Raw genomic sequence first — 16,778 nt, 5'->3', positions numbered from 1 at the left:
ACTACTTCACTTTTCATTAATCAGAACAAGGGTTTTTTGAACTGACGTGACTTCCAATCTGTGAATAAATATCACTTCAGAGAGAGAATGGACCCTGAAAAGAATCTCAAGCACTGAAGTAGAGGGTGAGTTTTCTTAAGTGGTTTCTTCTCTTTCATATCTGCTGGAGGAGTTGATTTCTTTCTAATGTCCCTGCTTCTACGCACAACAGCCTGATGACTTGTCTTTTCACTGCAGCTTGTTGCATACCTTGCAAGGTTTTTCTGACTGCAGGTTTGTTTCTGTAACCTTTCCTAGCATTACTCAAAGTGATTTCAGTAAGATTTGTAATATACATTACTTGGTTCTGATTTGCTTTCACAAAGAAGCTACAAACAGCAAAGATTTGGAAGCAAACTAAGAATAAATATATATATATATATATATATATAAAATCAATAAAATTAAAATGGCAGGTGAATCTAGATTTCCAGACGTGGACAGTAACGTATCAGAAAAAAATGAAGATATAGAGATTATAGTCAATGTTGGTGGGGTGAGGCAGGTGCTCTATGGAGAAAATCTGAACCAATACCCAGAAACAAGACTAGCAGCGTTGATCAACTGTTTATCAGGGGGATATGATACTATTTTCTCTCTTTGTGATGACTATGATCCTGGGAAAAGAGAATTTTATTTTGACAGAGATCCAGATGCTTTCAAATGCATTATTGATATATATTACTTTGGAGAAATTCACATGAAGAAAGGAATATGCCCTATATGTTTCAAGAATGAAATGGAATTTTGGAAAGTAGACCTTAAATTCTTGGATGACTGCTGCAAAACTCATCTGAGTGAAAAAAAGGAGGAACTGGAAGAAATAGCCCGAAGGGTGCAATTGATTCTGGATGATTTGGGAGTGGATGCCTCTGAAAATCGCTGGAAAAGATGCCAGAAATATATATGGAAATTTATGGAGAAACCAGAATCATCCTATTCAGCCAGAGTAATCGCAGTGTTGTCCTTTCTATTTATTTTAATCTCATCTGTAGTAATGTGCCTGGGGACTATCCCAGAACTACAGATAGTAGACTCTGAGGGAAATCATGTGGAACACCCCACACTGGACAATATTGAGACGGCATGTATAGGCTGGTTCACCTTGGAGTATTTGCTTAGACTTATTTCTTCTCCTAATAAACTACACTTTGTGCTCTCTTTCATGAACATCATTGACGTTTTTGCAATACTTCCCTTCTATGTCAGCCTGATCTTGACCCACTTGGGTGCCAGAATGATGGAGTTAACCAACGTTCAACAGGCTGTTCAAGCACTTCGGATCATGAGGATTGCTAGAATTTTCAAACTCGCACGCCACTCCTCAGGACTACAAACTTTAACCTATGCTCTTAAAAGAAGCTTTAAGGAACTAGGACTGCTTCTTATGTACTTGGCTGTTGGAATCTTTGTCTTCTCTGCCCTTGGTTATACCATGGAGCAAAGTCATCCTGAAACTTTATTTAAAAGCATCCCTCAGTCATTTTGGTGGGCAATTATAACCATGACCACAGTCGGATATGGGGACATATATCCTAAGACAACACTGGGCAAACTGAATGCTGCCATCAGTTTCCTTTGCGGAGTGATAGCTATAGCCCTTCCCATCCACCCCATCATAAACAACTTCGTCAGATACTATAATAAGCAGAGAGTTTTAGAAACAGCTGCCAAACATGAACTGGAACTGATGGAGTTATACTCAGGTGAGGGAAAAGTTGGAGGCTCCAAGAATGAACTAGAGGATCTTACGGGGGAAGGCAAGAAGTGTCCTCCATGGAGCAGGCAGCTAAAAGTCTCCCACAGTGACACCTTCATTCATCTTCTATCAGATGAAAAACATTACAGGACCAGGCTTCAAAGCTGCAAATAAACTAAGTGGTTGTCACTGTTAAGCTATAGACTGGGACAAACTGGCAGTCTTCTACTGAAAAGATTAAAGGGACCTGTCAGTGTTGAGAGTGAGCACTGCCTTTCTTTTCCAAACATGAATAGAAATTAACCCACTGGCAGCTTCATCAGAGGTTGGTAAGACTTTGGGGTTTTCTACCTGACATATAATATTAGGACGCAGTTAAGATGTGACTGATTATAATTAATACATCCTGACAAAATCCATTTGTAACCATTTCAGAAATTGAAAACAGCTTCTTGATCAGTATTATGTACAATTACTTGGATGTTAAGCTTTACAAAAATCAAAATTCTGTATCTGTAATAAAGAACTTGTGCTTCAGGCTTTGTTCAGTGCTTTTGTAGATAAGAAAACATTCTTTAAAGCATTAAATCAAACTGTCACTTCTAAAGTATTTAAATGTCTAGTAAAATGTTACAAGCGATATTTTTATCTGAGTGCTAACTAAAACTATGATCACACTGTGGTTGTGTGATCCCATCAAAAGATGGCTTCCACATTCTATAAAGTGCAATTTTGGGGGGCTTTTGTGTCAGTGTCAGTCTCTCTGTGAAAAATCTATTTTAATATTCCACAAAGATCTCATTTGACAGAGGTGTGGAGCAGAATCAGTGTACTGTGATGGGTTTTTAAAGGAAACAACAAATATTAGTCTTTACACAATTACAACAGAAACATTTGCTTTTGCAATTGTAGTGACCTCAGGTTTTTTTAACTCAATCACTTAAAAAAATTGTAAATTAACTGGTAATTTCTTTTAATTCATTATAAAACCAAGCCAGATTGACCGAGGGAGTTAAATTACACCAAAAACAAAAAAATTCAGATCACTGGAAAATAAGTATAAAGAAACTTGCAATAAAAATTAAAATCTTTATAATTGATTGGTGATGAATTGTTCATCTGACTGAACAAAGCATTGCTTTATTTTCTTAAATAAAATTATACACCTTTCATGCTTGCAATTGCTGTTTGGTTTTATTATGGTTAATTCAGCATGTAACAGGTTAATTTATTAAATCAACATAAACAATAATACATGGGCCCAATCCTACAATCCTTATGCAAGCAACACTCCCACTGAAATCAATGTAAGTTTTGGTGGAGTAAGATCTGAAATCCATGGGTCAGATATTCCACTCAGTTATACCAGTTTTATACTGGTGCAATTCCATTAAAAGCAACATTTACATCACCATAAAACTGGTGTAATGGAGTAGGGAAGCTGCAGACCCCCATATGTTTAATTAATATTAAGAGTGTGAGTCCAAATCATTAAAAACAAACAAATAAAACATTTCTATGCCTCCCTATTGCAGCCTGTATTGTTTATTAGATTACCTTGCATGCATAGCACCCCCTGCCCCAATTGAATGGGAACATGAGATCACTCCTACTTTTAGGTAGGTTACTCCTATACAGGGCCAGGGGAACTGACTAACGGCTGACTGCTCAAAAGAAGTTAAGCTCCTAAAACTTCCATTGAAATTAAATAGAAGTTAGGAGCCTAACTCATTTTGAATATTCAATCCCAAGTTCCTGGGAATTCTTCCACTGGGGTGAGGAGCAGGATTTGCTTCTCTTAAGAATTAATCTTGGGTTCCTCCCCATAAACACATTTCCTGTGATCTATGTTGATGTTGGAGACTGCAAGGAGATAGATGGCCAACTGCATTCAGGCTCTTTGCCTCTGTACTGGATCTCGGTCCCCTAAATCCCCCAGAAGGCATTGCTCTTCTTTAGCATAACCAAAGTTGCAGGGTTGTTGGGGGAGACTATAACATATAATCATAGAAAATTAGTGTTGGAAGGGACTTCAGGAGGTCATCTAGTCCAAATCCCTGCTCAAAGCAGGACCAACCCCAACTAAATCATCACAGCCAGAGTTTTGTCAAGCCACAACTTAAAAACTTCTAGGGATGGAGATTCCACCACCCCCATAGGTAATCCATTCCAATGCTTCACCACCCTCCTAGTGAAAAATATCACATCTGCAGTTGTTTCCCTCTCCTCAACTTCTACCCTAGTCCAGCCCAATTCCACCCCACCCATCCCGATTCACAAATCCTAAAATCCACAGATCCCATGTGAAGATGATGAGGGGAAGGAAAAACAATGCCTCCTGGGTTGCACTTCCACATTCCACAGACTCCCTGGGGTTGGATCTACTGGAGCCCCACACTTTTCACCTGTGGAAGCAGAGGGTCTGATAAGGCCCTTATTCTTCCTAGTCTTTTTGCCTAAACTCCTCATTATTATGGCCTAATGGTCAGCAATTTCAGTCTAAGCCACAAACTTGTTTTGTTTTACATTCCCAGATGAGTGAACAGAATGTGAAGCAATATCTAAATCCATTGATATGTCCTTCAGTTCCTTGTCTATAAGTAAAGATATTAATACCTACCTACCTCCCACGGAGATATTGGGATGAATTAATGTATGCAAAGCACTTTGAAGATGGGAAACATAAAATGCTAAATAATATTGTTAGTATTGTTCATTAGTATTGAACACTTGCTGGTACAATATACAATTGACTTAACAGGGTGTTAAATAAAGGAGTAGCTTATTAATTTATTAAGAGTAATTTTATTAACTTATATCTTCAATTAGGCATGAGCACAGGGTGATGCATAAGCTACACAATGGCAGAAAGCACCTCGGGCAGTGCAGTGTGGCCCAGACACACAGCTGTGATGCACAACTCTCCCCCTGCTTCTTTCTGGCTCAAGAGGATAAGCTAGTTACTTCAGCCTTTCAAAGGTTCCAGCTACTTCCTCCATCAGGCCTGACTAGAAACTCTGACCAGCAAGTGGAGGAGGGATGAAGCAAAAGCTCTGCCCATTTCCTGCTTTTCTCCTCCTCCTCCAACCAGCCTGCTGGAGGGGGTATTCAGAGAGCAGGAGCTGCGCTCAGTATCAGATCGAAACTGACAGAGTGTATAGCTCTCAATTGGCTGTGTAGGGCAGGTGGCCATCCTCTTCTGCTTGGCCAAACAAAACCAGAGCACAATTTCACCCTAACAGCTCAGTCCAGCCCAAATTCTGAAGCAGGTGGTTTATGGAAGGTCCATGACCTTTTCAGCCATGGTGATTGTTCTCTTTTCCAAGCTGATAGACATGTAATTCAGGTTTAAGGCCCACTCCCTCTCCAGAAAGGTCAGTGGGAATTTGGCTACTGACTTCAATGGGAAGAGGATTGGGCACTTGGCTATTATGCAGCTGCGTAGGCCTGCCCCTACCCAGTAAATTCACCTACGCCAATTGCCACAGAACTTAGGCTCACAGGGATAGTATCAGCAGATGAATTACACATCCCCTGATGTCTCAACAAAGTCATCTCCACCGCACGGATGTCCGTAATTAGCAGAAGTGGTGGGGGCCTGTCACGGGGCTTGTATACCTCAGCTCCCCTTTGGGGATAGGGCAGGGCGTTGTGACCCTGTGGTTGGGTCTAACTTCCCACCCTGTATTTCTGGGCAGTTTGGCCTCGTGGCCCAAGTCAATAAGGCTGCTCTTGCAGTCTGGGCTGTGTGGCCTAGTGGCCAGAGTCCGTAGGGTGGCCCTGGTTCACAGGGCAACAAGGTCTGGTGGCCAGAATAAATAAAGCACCCCTTTCAGTCAGGGCAGAGAGGCCTAGTGGTAGGTTAGGGGAGTGGGGCACCACCTAAGGCTGTGTGGCACCCCAGGTTGGGGCACTCAGGCCCTCCTTGCTTCTCTGAGACCCAGCCCAGGGCCCTGGCAGCCGTGGAGTTACTTGCCACTGAGTCAGCAGCGGTACTCCCGAAACACGCTGACCAGTTTCCCAATTCGCCCCCTGTAGCAAAGTTTAAGTCCCCTGGGTTACTTCCTACCCCGGTCCCCAGCGACAAAGTCCATAGCTCTCACGGGTCCCTGGGGTCGTCAGCTGCTGCTGCTCCTGGTGACTTTGTTCCCTCTTGGCCTTTTTCGGGCAGTGAGGTGGCAGCCACTTGGGTTGCGGTGCTCTGGGCCTGCGTGGTCTGGGGTTCTGGCGGATTCTGGGCAGGAGCCCACAACGTGCATCTTCTCTCCTCAGCAGTCCACCCCAACTGAGCTGGGTTGCTCTCTTTTGACCTGGGGCACAGGTGGAGCATTCCCGGTAGAGCCGAGAGGGCATGACCTCCTTGGCCCACAGAGTGAGATTAACACCAGCCGGACCAGTGTGGGACTTGTACACCCCATCATAGGGCCCTTCTCCTCCCCCTTCTGCCTCCAGACTCACAGGTAAGTGAAGGGAACAGGTCATCCTCCCCAAAGAATAGTGGGGGTCAGGGGCGGTGTCAGCCTCTACCCAGTGGGGTGGGGGGCTTTGGTGGGCTAAACAGAAAAGTGGGGGTGCTGCGCTATGCATCTTGTGGACACATATACTTATTTATATTTTTAACAATACACACTTAAACTTATGTTTTAATTATGCTATCCTCAAAAGGAGAATAAAAAATATATCCAGACAGATCGGTACATACAAATATCATCTATGGCAGCTCACTGGTGCCATATTTATCAATCAATAGGAAATCAATAGGAAAAAACCTAAGCCAATATATAAATGTGTAATTAATACTAATATATCAACAATAGCAACAATAAACAAATACAAACCTCTGGAAAAAATTACTGGTTAAATAATACTAATAGCTAATTACTTTAAATCAGAGAATGTGCAGTATTATATTTTAAAATTAGTCATTTGCACACACAAAGAAAACTAAACAACAACAACACAGCCACTACCATTTAAACCAAAATAAACAACTGACCAAAACTAAGAACATTCCTTCTCGTAGCTGATTGAACCCATATTTCCATCTCAGTCAAATCAAAACCCAATTAAATACATACAATATGAAAATTCAAAACATTTTTAGGTGCTGAGCACTCTGGCAATGATCCAGGAAAGTACTTAAAACTAAGCTTAACTTTAAGAACAAGTATCCCATTGACTATGCATGTGCTTAAAGATATGCTTAAAGCTTAAAGATAAGCACATGCTTAAGTGCTTTAATGGATCATGGCCAGATTGTTTGGCATCTTGCAGGACCGAGTCCAATATCATCTGTCATTAAACTATGAACTAATAAAACTGGCACAACTGGGCCTGGTAATAGCTACTCCGATTAACAGTAAAAATAAACCACATAAAGAATTATTGAAAAAGATAGTCAGTGATGAGCAGATCCATATAGAAAGGAATTGTACAAATTCCTGGAGATAGCCACTGAGGGACTCAGCTGGAGGTTCAGGGAATGAGTTCCACAAATGAGGGCCTTCTCGGTTCTGGGAGCTACACGTGTTCTGGTTCATATGGAACCTCAGAGCCCATATTAGACAAATCAACAGTCATTCAAGTACTCGAGGCATTGATAATTAATCAATTTACATCTTCTATCTAAGGGACAGATAGATATGTATTGTGTACATAATACAGTGTAATGGTTTAGCATATAAAATACTATTCTATCAATTCTTTATGTGGATTTTCCATCAAAAAGTTAGAGAGAAAATAACAAATGTTTAAGATATCTTAAAATGCAACAATCCTTAACTCTTAGTTTTGAGAAGGTCTCAGGTCAGGGTGTGACAATACATGCCATATGTTAAGGATAACAGGGCAAGTTTAAGAGAAGAGTGGGGAGAAGGTAAGAATGGTGAATGTTGATTTTAAATTGTGCATTTCCTTTCTAGATGGTTACTGTAATAGCAATGTAATACTGAAAAAGAATAAAACATATTTCTAGTTTATTAAAGTACCATCTTCCAATAAAGTTTGTTATATATAATTATAAGACTTGAAAGCAAATATAAAATTAAGTGGAAACAAAGGAGAATGGGGGAACACTGCGGACTGGAGTCTTTGTGATTTGGAATGCATGGTTCCCATTTGAGACTTGAGACAAACAGTATTTTTACCAAGGGTCTGATTCAAAGCCCGCTGAAATTAATGGGAGGCTTTATATTGAAGTCAATTGGCATTGGATCAGGTCCTCAATGTAAATATGTACTTAATGTAAACTATGGCTAATGGGTCAATTAGGCACTATTGCCATCTGAAAATCTACTTGAGTTAAACAGTATGTTCCCCAATAATCTTGGACAGCTTTATTGCAATAGCTAGTTATGCTGCCATGATAAAAGAAGGCTAATGACTATCTCACTTACGTTATTTAATAATATCCTTTAAGTAAAAGGAACATTTGGCTATTCCTCATAAATAATCACCAGTTTAGGACAATGCACAGAACTATAATAATTTGGGTGAACCAACTTTGGTGCTTCTAGATGGATTGAGTCATACAAAGGTGAAGACAAAGATACACCCTGCCAGATAGACTACATTCATTTCACCAAAGCCCAAGTCTGACTCCAATATCTGAAGCCACTGAAGTGGCTCTCCTAATAGACACAAGCCCACTTGGCTCTAGCAGAGAAGTTCATTTCCAGCATTGGAGACGTAACACCCACTCCCCAACAAAGAATAGGAGCAAGGACTTGCCACCCCTGGACCTGCTGAACAACAAAGAAGCTGGTTGTTCCTGACAAAACCTGGCTTTCAGAGAGAGAATTGGCAGAAGTCATGAGGGGAGGGGGAAAGTTTAAAACTTCCGGACATAATATTAAGTAAAGGGAGAGGGAAACAACTAGTGGTACAAGAAGGGACTCGAGAGACCTGGGAAACAGCGAGGACAAGGGGGTTCTCACCTGAGTGGGGCAGGGCTGGGGGGCTTCAGAGTGGATTTGCTCCCCCTGCTTTTTTAGCTGGTCCCAGTTTGTCCATGCTTTTGGAATCTCTGCTTCAGAAATTGCTCCAAGGCTGCTCCAAAGCCCCTCTCCCCCACCTCGCCTCACTCCGAGAGGCATCGCGCTCTCCCCACAGCTATCGCTTACATTGCTGTTAGGGCACTGCCTTCGGGCCCAGCAGCACCACCCCAAGCCAGTGGGGTCACATGCGCAGAACCAGGAGTTGCATTGCCCAGAAGGCATCAGCCCTCGGAGGGGCAGTGGGGAAGCTGGGGGCTTCCTCTCTTCAGTCCCCCCCCCCAATTCCCCCACAGCCCCCTGCCACACTGGTCAGTGTCAGTGAGCAGCCTGGTGCCACTTTAACCCTGTGCTGGGGCCTCAAGTGGACGGAGCTGCTGGTGCTAAGGTGCCGCCGCAAGGCAAAGGCACCGGCGAGCCACTGCCACCACCGCTCGTAGTTGCCAGTCCCGGGATGGCCTCATGCACTCCCAGGCCAGGCCCCGGGAAGCACAGGAGCAGCAGCCAGAGCTCGCACTAAGCAGAGCTGAGAGAGGAGCGCAGGGAGGGGACTACGGCAGAGGCTTTCGGGCACACTCTCTCACACTCCCCTGGCCGCCAGCAGCACTGGGAGAAGTGACTACTGGGGGGCTAAGGCAAATTTTGGGGTGGTTATAGCCCCTGCAAGCCCCCTGGTGCGGGCTATTGGAGGGATGTCACAGTGGAGTTACTCCATATCTAGGTCTGTAGAAAACCCCTTGAACCAAATGTTTACAGCAGGGTGGGGAGAGAATAAGACCCAGCAAAGGTGGCCATAGCAGGTGGGAGGGTAGAAGTTAATTTACCTCAGCTCCCCTTTCCCTGAGCAGCTCCACAGTTCACTGTTGTGGAACAAGGTGTATTTCTTTTTGTCTTTGGACAGCATGCCAAACTGGTTCCTGGATCGGTTATGCACTGGGCAGCTGCCATATGCAGCCATCATGGGCTTGTGAACCGTCAGAGAGCATTGCATATTTACATTTGGAAAAAAAACCCATATTACATAGACTTAAAGCAAACGAAGCTTCTGCAAATTAGTAACTGACCTCCGTTACTGGTGTAAATCTGACTCCATTTTCTTCAATTCGGTTACTCTAGATTTACTTCAGTGTAACAGGATCTGGCCCAGTGTTCTTAATTTAATAAGTCACCCAAAGTAATTCAGTGCAAGATGCTAATTTGTTAGATAAAGTGAAGCCTATTTTTACCTCTCAGGACACCATGAGAGAATGTAATGGAGTGGTAATGGCTTTTAGAAGCATGGACGATGACTGTAGTATTTTGCGATATGTGGCATTAGTGTCTCTAAAGTGAGAGCCATGTCACCCACTGAGGCATACTTAGCCTCAGTGGCATGTCACAGCTAAAATGCCAGCTTGTGACATGCCTTTCAGTTCACTGAAAGTTCACTGAAAGGCAAGCAATGTGCCACAGAACGCTGCTAGACGTTTTTGATAGATTCCACAACCATAAGGGACCACTGTGATCAAGTCTGACCTCCTGTATAATAGAGGCCATTCCACTTCCCTCCAAAATTCTTAGACCGTCTCTTTTAGAAAAATACCCAATTTTGATTTAAAAAATTTCAGTGATGGAGAATCCAACACGACCCTTGGTAAATAGTTCCAATGGTTAATTATTCTCACTGCTAAAAATACATGCCTTATTTCCACTCTGAATTTATCTACCTTTAATTTCCATTGGATTGTACTGTTCCTTTCTCTGCCAGATTGAAGAGACCCATTATTGAATATTTATTCCCCATGTAGATACTTAGACAATAATCAAGTCATTCCTTAACCTTCTGTTTATTAAGCTAGATAGATCGAGCTCTTTGAATCTATCTTTATAAAGCATGTTTTCTAATCCTTTAATCATTCTCGTGGCTCTTCTCTGAACAATCTCCAATTTATCAACATCCTTCTTGAACTGTGGGCACCAGAACTGACACAGAATTCCAGCAGCAGTCACACCATTGCCTAATGCAGAGATAAAATAACCTCTCTACTCCTCCTCCAGATTCTCCTGTTTATGCATCTCAGGATCACATTAGCTCTTTTGGCTGCAGCGTCATTTTGGGAACTTATGTTCAGCTGATTATCCAACACAATTCCAAAATCTCTTTCAATGTCACTGCTTCCCAGGATAGGGTCCCCAATCCTCTAAGTATGGCCTATATCCTTTGTTCCTAGATGTATTTATTTACACTTAGCCATATGAAAATGCATATTGCTTGCTTGCGCCCTGTTTACCAAGCAGCAATCCAGATTGCTCTGAATCAGTGACCTGTCCTCTTCATCATTTACCACTTCCCCAATTTTTATGTCTGCAAACTTTGTCAGTGGTGATTTTTGTTTTCTTCCAGGTCATTGATAAAAATATTAAATAGCACAGGGCCAAGAACCAATTCCATTTGCCATTACATTTTGAGACCTATGAGTTAGCCAGGTTTTAATCCATTTAATCTATGTTTGTAGTATGAATTGCAAGTCTATTGCTGAGCTATCTCCTATGCTATTTGTGATCGCAAGAGACCAAGAAGACACATGCCATGAAACATGTATTTTCTGTTTATATGTATATAGGCTAAAGGGTGTGTCTACACTGCACATAAAAACCTTCACAGTGAGTCTCAAAGCCTGTGTCAACTGATTCGGGTTTGCACTATGGGGCTAAAATAGTAGTGTAGACATTTGGGCTCAGGCTGTAGCCTGGGTTCTGAGATCTTCCACTGTGCCCATTTTCAGAGCCCAGGCTGCAGCCTGAGACCAAATGTCTACACTGCTCTTTTAGCTCCATAGCTTGAGTCCTGCAAGCCTGGGTCAGTTGACCCAGGTTCCAGGACTCACTGCTGCAGTCTTTTTTTTTTTTTTTTTGCAGTGTAGACACACCCTAAACTGTCTCAAGCCCACAGTCTGAGCTTCAGCATATTGTATTTGTTGCACAATGCTAATTTCAGTCATTACTCTGGTCTCTGTTGAATGCCAGATGATGGTAATCTGATCATATGAACTGGTAGCGAGAGCCATAACAATGGAGAGGGAATCTGGGGCTGAGATATGTGCACTTGTCCTGTGCCCTGGTGGTTTGCTGAGTACTGACACCTTATCCGTTCCAGAAGTGAGTTGGTCAGCTCTATCTGATCAATGCATTAAATGATATTGACCCAGACCAGCTGTGCTGTGCTATTGTGAGGATTCTGACTGCCAACAGTGGGTGGTCTGCTGTAGGCTTTTTTAAAAATGAAGATGACAATGGCATTATTTTAGTAACCATCTGTGCAGTACTGTTTGGTATCAAGTGTAATTATATGTACCTGACAAACTATGAATGCTTTGAGAGAAGGGTCCTAAATCATACTGTTTTGGTAAGAAACTCAAATGTACTCCAAAATATACTGAAAGATTTTTTTCAGTAAAACATGATCTGCTCTTTAATTTAAAAATAAATGACTAAGATGCCCATCCTGAGTTGGATAGATAGTATGAGGGATAGGTATATAAACAAAACACTTAGATACTCATAAAAGTAAGGGTGCAGATGTATATTCTGATAATTAGCCACATTTGGTAGAAACAATCATAGAAACAACTCTCCCCACCCCAGCCAGATCTGCACAAATAGATTTGCTAAAACAAACTGAGCAGTGTCGGGTGTGAATTATAGTTCATAGACATGCTTCCTCTGTACAAACACAGGCACCAATCCTGAATAACCTTCCACATGCCAATATTTCTTACTCACCCAAGTATTGTAGTCATTAAAATGTGCACACGAGTAAAGACTTCCCACTGAGCAAAGGTTTGCAGGATCAGGCTCACAGCTCAGTAATGAATCACTACTGTTTTGCTAGGAAGACCTATTCATATTCATATCAAGATTTCTGTTGGAGGCCCAGTACAATTTGAGTTGCTTGACCACTGTCCAACAGGCCTAGCATAGCTTCAGTTGCTTGCTTGGCTATTCTGACCCCCATAGCATGACATCCTCCAGTTGGCAGAGATGAATAGAACTACTGAGTAACCTTATAGATGTCTCAGCTTCTGCATACCATGGCACATCATAAGACAAAATACAGATACTGTATGCTTGCAGCTGCACATAGATAACAGTCATCCTTGAACGTCTGGGGGGTACACTATTTCATTGCCAAGGGGCATACTTTTACACCGCCTCTCTTATTACCAGATGTTGTTTTGATAACCCCAATTATCATAGTAAGAGTAGAATGTAATTAAGGGTAAAAACCCAATGTAGGTAATTAGCATATATAATAATAAGAGAAAAATAATTAGGTGAAGGCTGTTTATGAAAAGGTATAAGAAGTCCCCTCCCGTTTGAAATGAAGATCAGCCTTCTTACAGAGCTCTACCTTTTAGACAAATGGGCCTGATTCAGCTCTTTGTTGCACTGGTGTAAATCAGGAGTAACTCCACTGAAGTCAAAGAAGTTACACTGGTGTAAAACTGGTTTTAGAGTAGAATCAGGTTCTGTATATTATACTTATTCCCTTATGATGTAAATTATATTAAAACTGAAACAGTTTACTCTTAATACAACTAGCCATATTAGGGTTGAATTCAGTTGGAGTTTTGTCTGCATTATGACTGAGCAATTGGTCTGATCATACGGCAACCAAAACAACCTATAGCACAGGAGAATGTTCATATTAATTACTATGTGGAAAATGAAGGCGATAGAATGATCTGAAAGCTACAGCAGCAGCACTTAGCTGCTTCCCCTGTTACCTTTGCCTTTCAAAATGTAGAAGAGAAAACTGACAGTTCTTTCACAGCTGTTTTTTGTCCATCCACAGGGGAAGTCTCAGGTTTCCTTTAACATACTAAACTTCGAGCACTACCAAACCAGCATGTTCATTTTAAAATAAAACAACATTCAAAGAAAGGAGTAAAAATGTAAAAAGTCACCTATATATGGGACTTTCCATAAATATTGCATGTAAAAATGGAAAGGGGGAATTCAGTTTGTCTTGGGATGCAACCACAGCTTCTGTCAATTAAGCCATGCTGCTTTTCACATTGATTTCAATGGGTGCATATCCAAGAGCTGAATCTGGCCCTTTGATTTTTGTTTATGCATGAAGACAAATATTTACATGCTGTATTTTGTAACAAACTAAACTCTGTATTGTACAGCAGTACAAGTAAAGCTTTAAAGAAGACTTGTGTTCATTACAAAAGAGTTCCGAAGCAGGGAGTTCCAAACCAAAGTAACAATTTGATCAATATTGTAAACTCAAAACTTAGAAAACATTCACAACTGTCTGGGGCAGCTTCAACTTGCCTACAGCAGATAAACTAATACTTACACCTTGCAGCATTATGGGGCAATCCTTTATCAAAGATGCACTCCATTGATCTTGAACAATGTTTCCACTGCATTACAGTCATTCAGTATTACAAAGTCAGTGCTTTCTTACAATTCCAATACAACAGTGTCAGAGACACAAGAGTTTTCTTCTATATTAAATAACTGCTTTGTCTCAATTCTACTATGATACCTGTTGGCCAAAGCTGAATGTTAACAGCAAACACTGCAAATCATAAACATGCATTCCTTTCAGTTCATTATTAATAAAATAATTTTAACAGAATCATAAATATTACAGATGGGAAATATTTATCAGGTCTCAGCTTGTCAATCACCGGCTAATGCAGGATTATTCCAAGTATTCTCCTGTGTAATTTTCATTGAACAACATACACTATTTGGAGTCTTCCATTTTTTTGGAAAGACTATTCCTATAGGTCCTGCTGTTGGGATACTTTCCTTACTATTCAGCCTAATTTTTCCTAACGTAGGCTACGTCTACACTACAGATGGTACGGCAACACAGTTACGGTTGTGGCTGTGCTGCTGCGGTACCGTCGTGAAGACATTTACCACAGCAACGGAAGGGGTTTTTGCTTCACTGTAGTTAATCCACCTTTCTGAAAGGGGGCAGCTTGGTTGAAAGAAGAATTCTTCCATCAACCTATAGATGTCTACACCAGGGTTTAGGTCAGCTCAAGTACATCTTTCAGGCAGTGAATTTTTCACACCCCGAGTAATATCGCTAGGTTGACCTACGTTTTAGGGGTAGACCAGACCTTATTTCCTAGGACTACTTAAATAATTCCTCTTCCTCCTTGCTGTTTACGTCTTTCACACGTTTGTAGATGGTTATCATATTCCCATTATTATTAATAGTAGTAGTTATTATTTTGTACATTCAGTAGGCTTAAGTGAATGCTTAAGTGCTTTGTTGGCTAGGGACTGACTGAAATATGTAGTTAAATGCTTGGCTGAATTGAGGCCTGTTTACAGTTACTTTGGAAGGCAAAAAACTTCAGGAATCAGAGCTTGCAGTTGAGCCTGAAACCAGCTAGTTCCACCTCCCTAATGAGCCACAGAGGACTCGCAGCTGAATTACCCGATTGGCCAAACCACCTGACTGGCTGGAGGAAGCAAAAGACATGCTCTTAAACCCAGAAGCAGCATTAGGCTCACGGTTGCTCAATGCTTATGCCTGCAATTATGATAGCTCCTGCCCTGCTCGGCTTCTGACTCTGGCTCTGACCCTTGGATCTGGCTCTGATGCCTGACCACTAGGCCTGATAGCCACTGCTCTGACCACTTGGCCGGGCCACCCACACTCCAATCGGTGGCAGAAAAAATGGAAAATCCAACTGTAAATTCTTTAGAGAAGGGATTGTCTCTACTATGTAGTTGAATATCCCAGACATCTTACCATAACATAAGCCGTGATTTGAGCCTCCGGGGGTTGCTATAATATAAATAAATAATAAGTTCTATACATAAAAGTCAGATACTGCTCAGATGAGGTAAGTTAAGTTGTTTGGCTGTTTACAAAAATCTCCTGGCTGGCAGTTGACCAATAGTCATTTGCACAGCCCTGGCTAAATCAACTGCCTCACACAGACTTTAGTAAATGAAAAATACATTTTAGTATCAATGAAATTAATTTCTTCACTATCCAGCAGGAAAAATACAAGCAAAGAAGGGCAAAGCTTTAGTTTTCTGTTGTGCTTTTGAACTGCAATGGCCATGGTCCAGCCGAACACCAGTTGGTTATTTGCACAGGAACAGACCACAATATTTCTTGTCAGCAGACCCTTCTATTTCTACTGGTTGTCACAGTAATAAATTAATTGTTCCTGCAAAACAGTTCCTATCCAACCCGCAGGGAATCTGTAAGACCTTTGAGTCACAAATGTCAACCAATTGCCAGCTGGCCTTTCAATCTTGAGTGGTTACAGCTTGCCAGTTAGTTATTTGCATTGGAACAGGAAACTTCCTTTAGCAAATGCCTTTACTATTTGGACTGATTGCCCTAGGAGCAAATTAATTGCTCTTGCACAACGTTATCTCTGCTGTGTCTCACATACTCTACATTTGTACATCCTTGGCAGAACAAGTAAGAATCAGTTGCCAGCTGGCCTTTAACCTTGCATATTTGAGTGACTAATACCTAGGTTCTTATATCAGGCCCATTACCATTGTATGTGAACACTGCACAGACTCGTTACCGTGAACCTCTGTCCAATAGGTGTGATATTGCCATACTGAGTGACTGAGAAAAGCTGACAGGTTACTAAGGATTTGTCTCCACATGGAATTATTCTGGAATAAAAGTATCCACACATGGAGTTATTCTAAATAACTATTTTGATTTAAATTCATATTCTACCTTAATACAAATTAACTTTCAAGTGCTGACATGACCTTATTTGGGATGTAATTTTGTCAGTAAAAATGGTAATAGCCAGCTCATTTGCTGTCTGGGATTTTAGATTAGGTTACCGCACCCTGAGGTCCCAGCCCCAAAGTGTTAAACGGCCATTGCTGCAGGACCTTTCACATCATTTTTAGGCCATGCTACTCAAGAACTGATGGAGAGGCTCTTTGTTCACAAAAGATAACTTTAAATCACCAAAACCAGTTATCAGGCCTGCCGGCCAGATCCACAAGGAAACAGAAGGCAAGACTAAGTCAGCAGCCCACCCACT

General features: G+C 41.5%; 1 protein-coding gene across 1 annotated transcript; it reads left to right on the top strand.

Annotated features, from left to right (window-relative positions):
• The first annotated feature begins 448 nt into the window (after positions 1 to 448).
• KCNF1 (potassium voltage-gated channel modifier subfamily F member 1) lies at positions 449 to 2,259 on the top strand. Its single transcript, XM_067544877.1, has one exon. The coding sequence runs from the start codon at positions 449 to 451 to the stop codon at positions 1,910 to 1,912; it is 1,464 nt and encodes a 487-aa protein (XP_067400978.1). The 3' UTR covers positions 1,913 to 2,259.
• The last annotated feature ends 14,519 nt before the right edge of the window (positions 2,260 to 16,778 follow it).

Source organism: Emydura macquarii, unplaced genomic scaffold (genome assembly GCF_026122565.2).
Source record: "Emydura macquarii macquarii isolate MOO-44397 ecotype Brisbane River unplaced genomic scaffold, CSIRO-AGI_Emac_v2 contig_1027, whole genome shotgun sequence".
Taxonomy (NCBI): Eukaryota; Metazoa; Chordata; order Testudines; family Chelidae; genus Emydura; species Emydura macquarii.
Note: the sequence above shows the minus strand (reverse complement) of the source record. Positions and strands in the feature narration are given on the sequence as shown.

What these genes read in the sequence shown, in the direction of transcription:
- KCNF1 (XM_067544877.1), top strand. Translation starts at nt 449, where the DNA reads ATGGCAGGTGAATCTAGATTTCCAGACGTGGACAGTAACGTATCAGAA.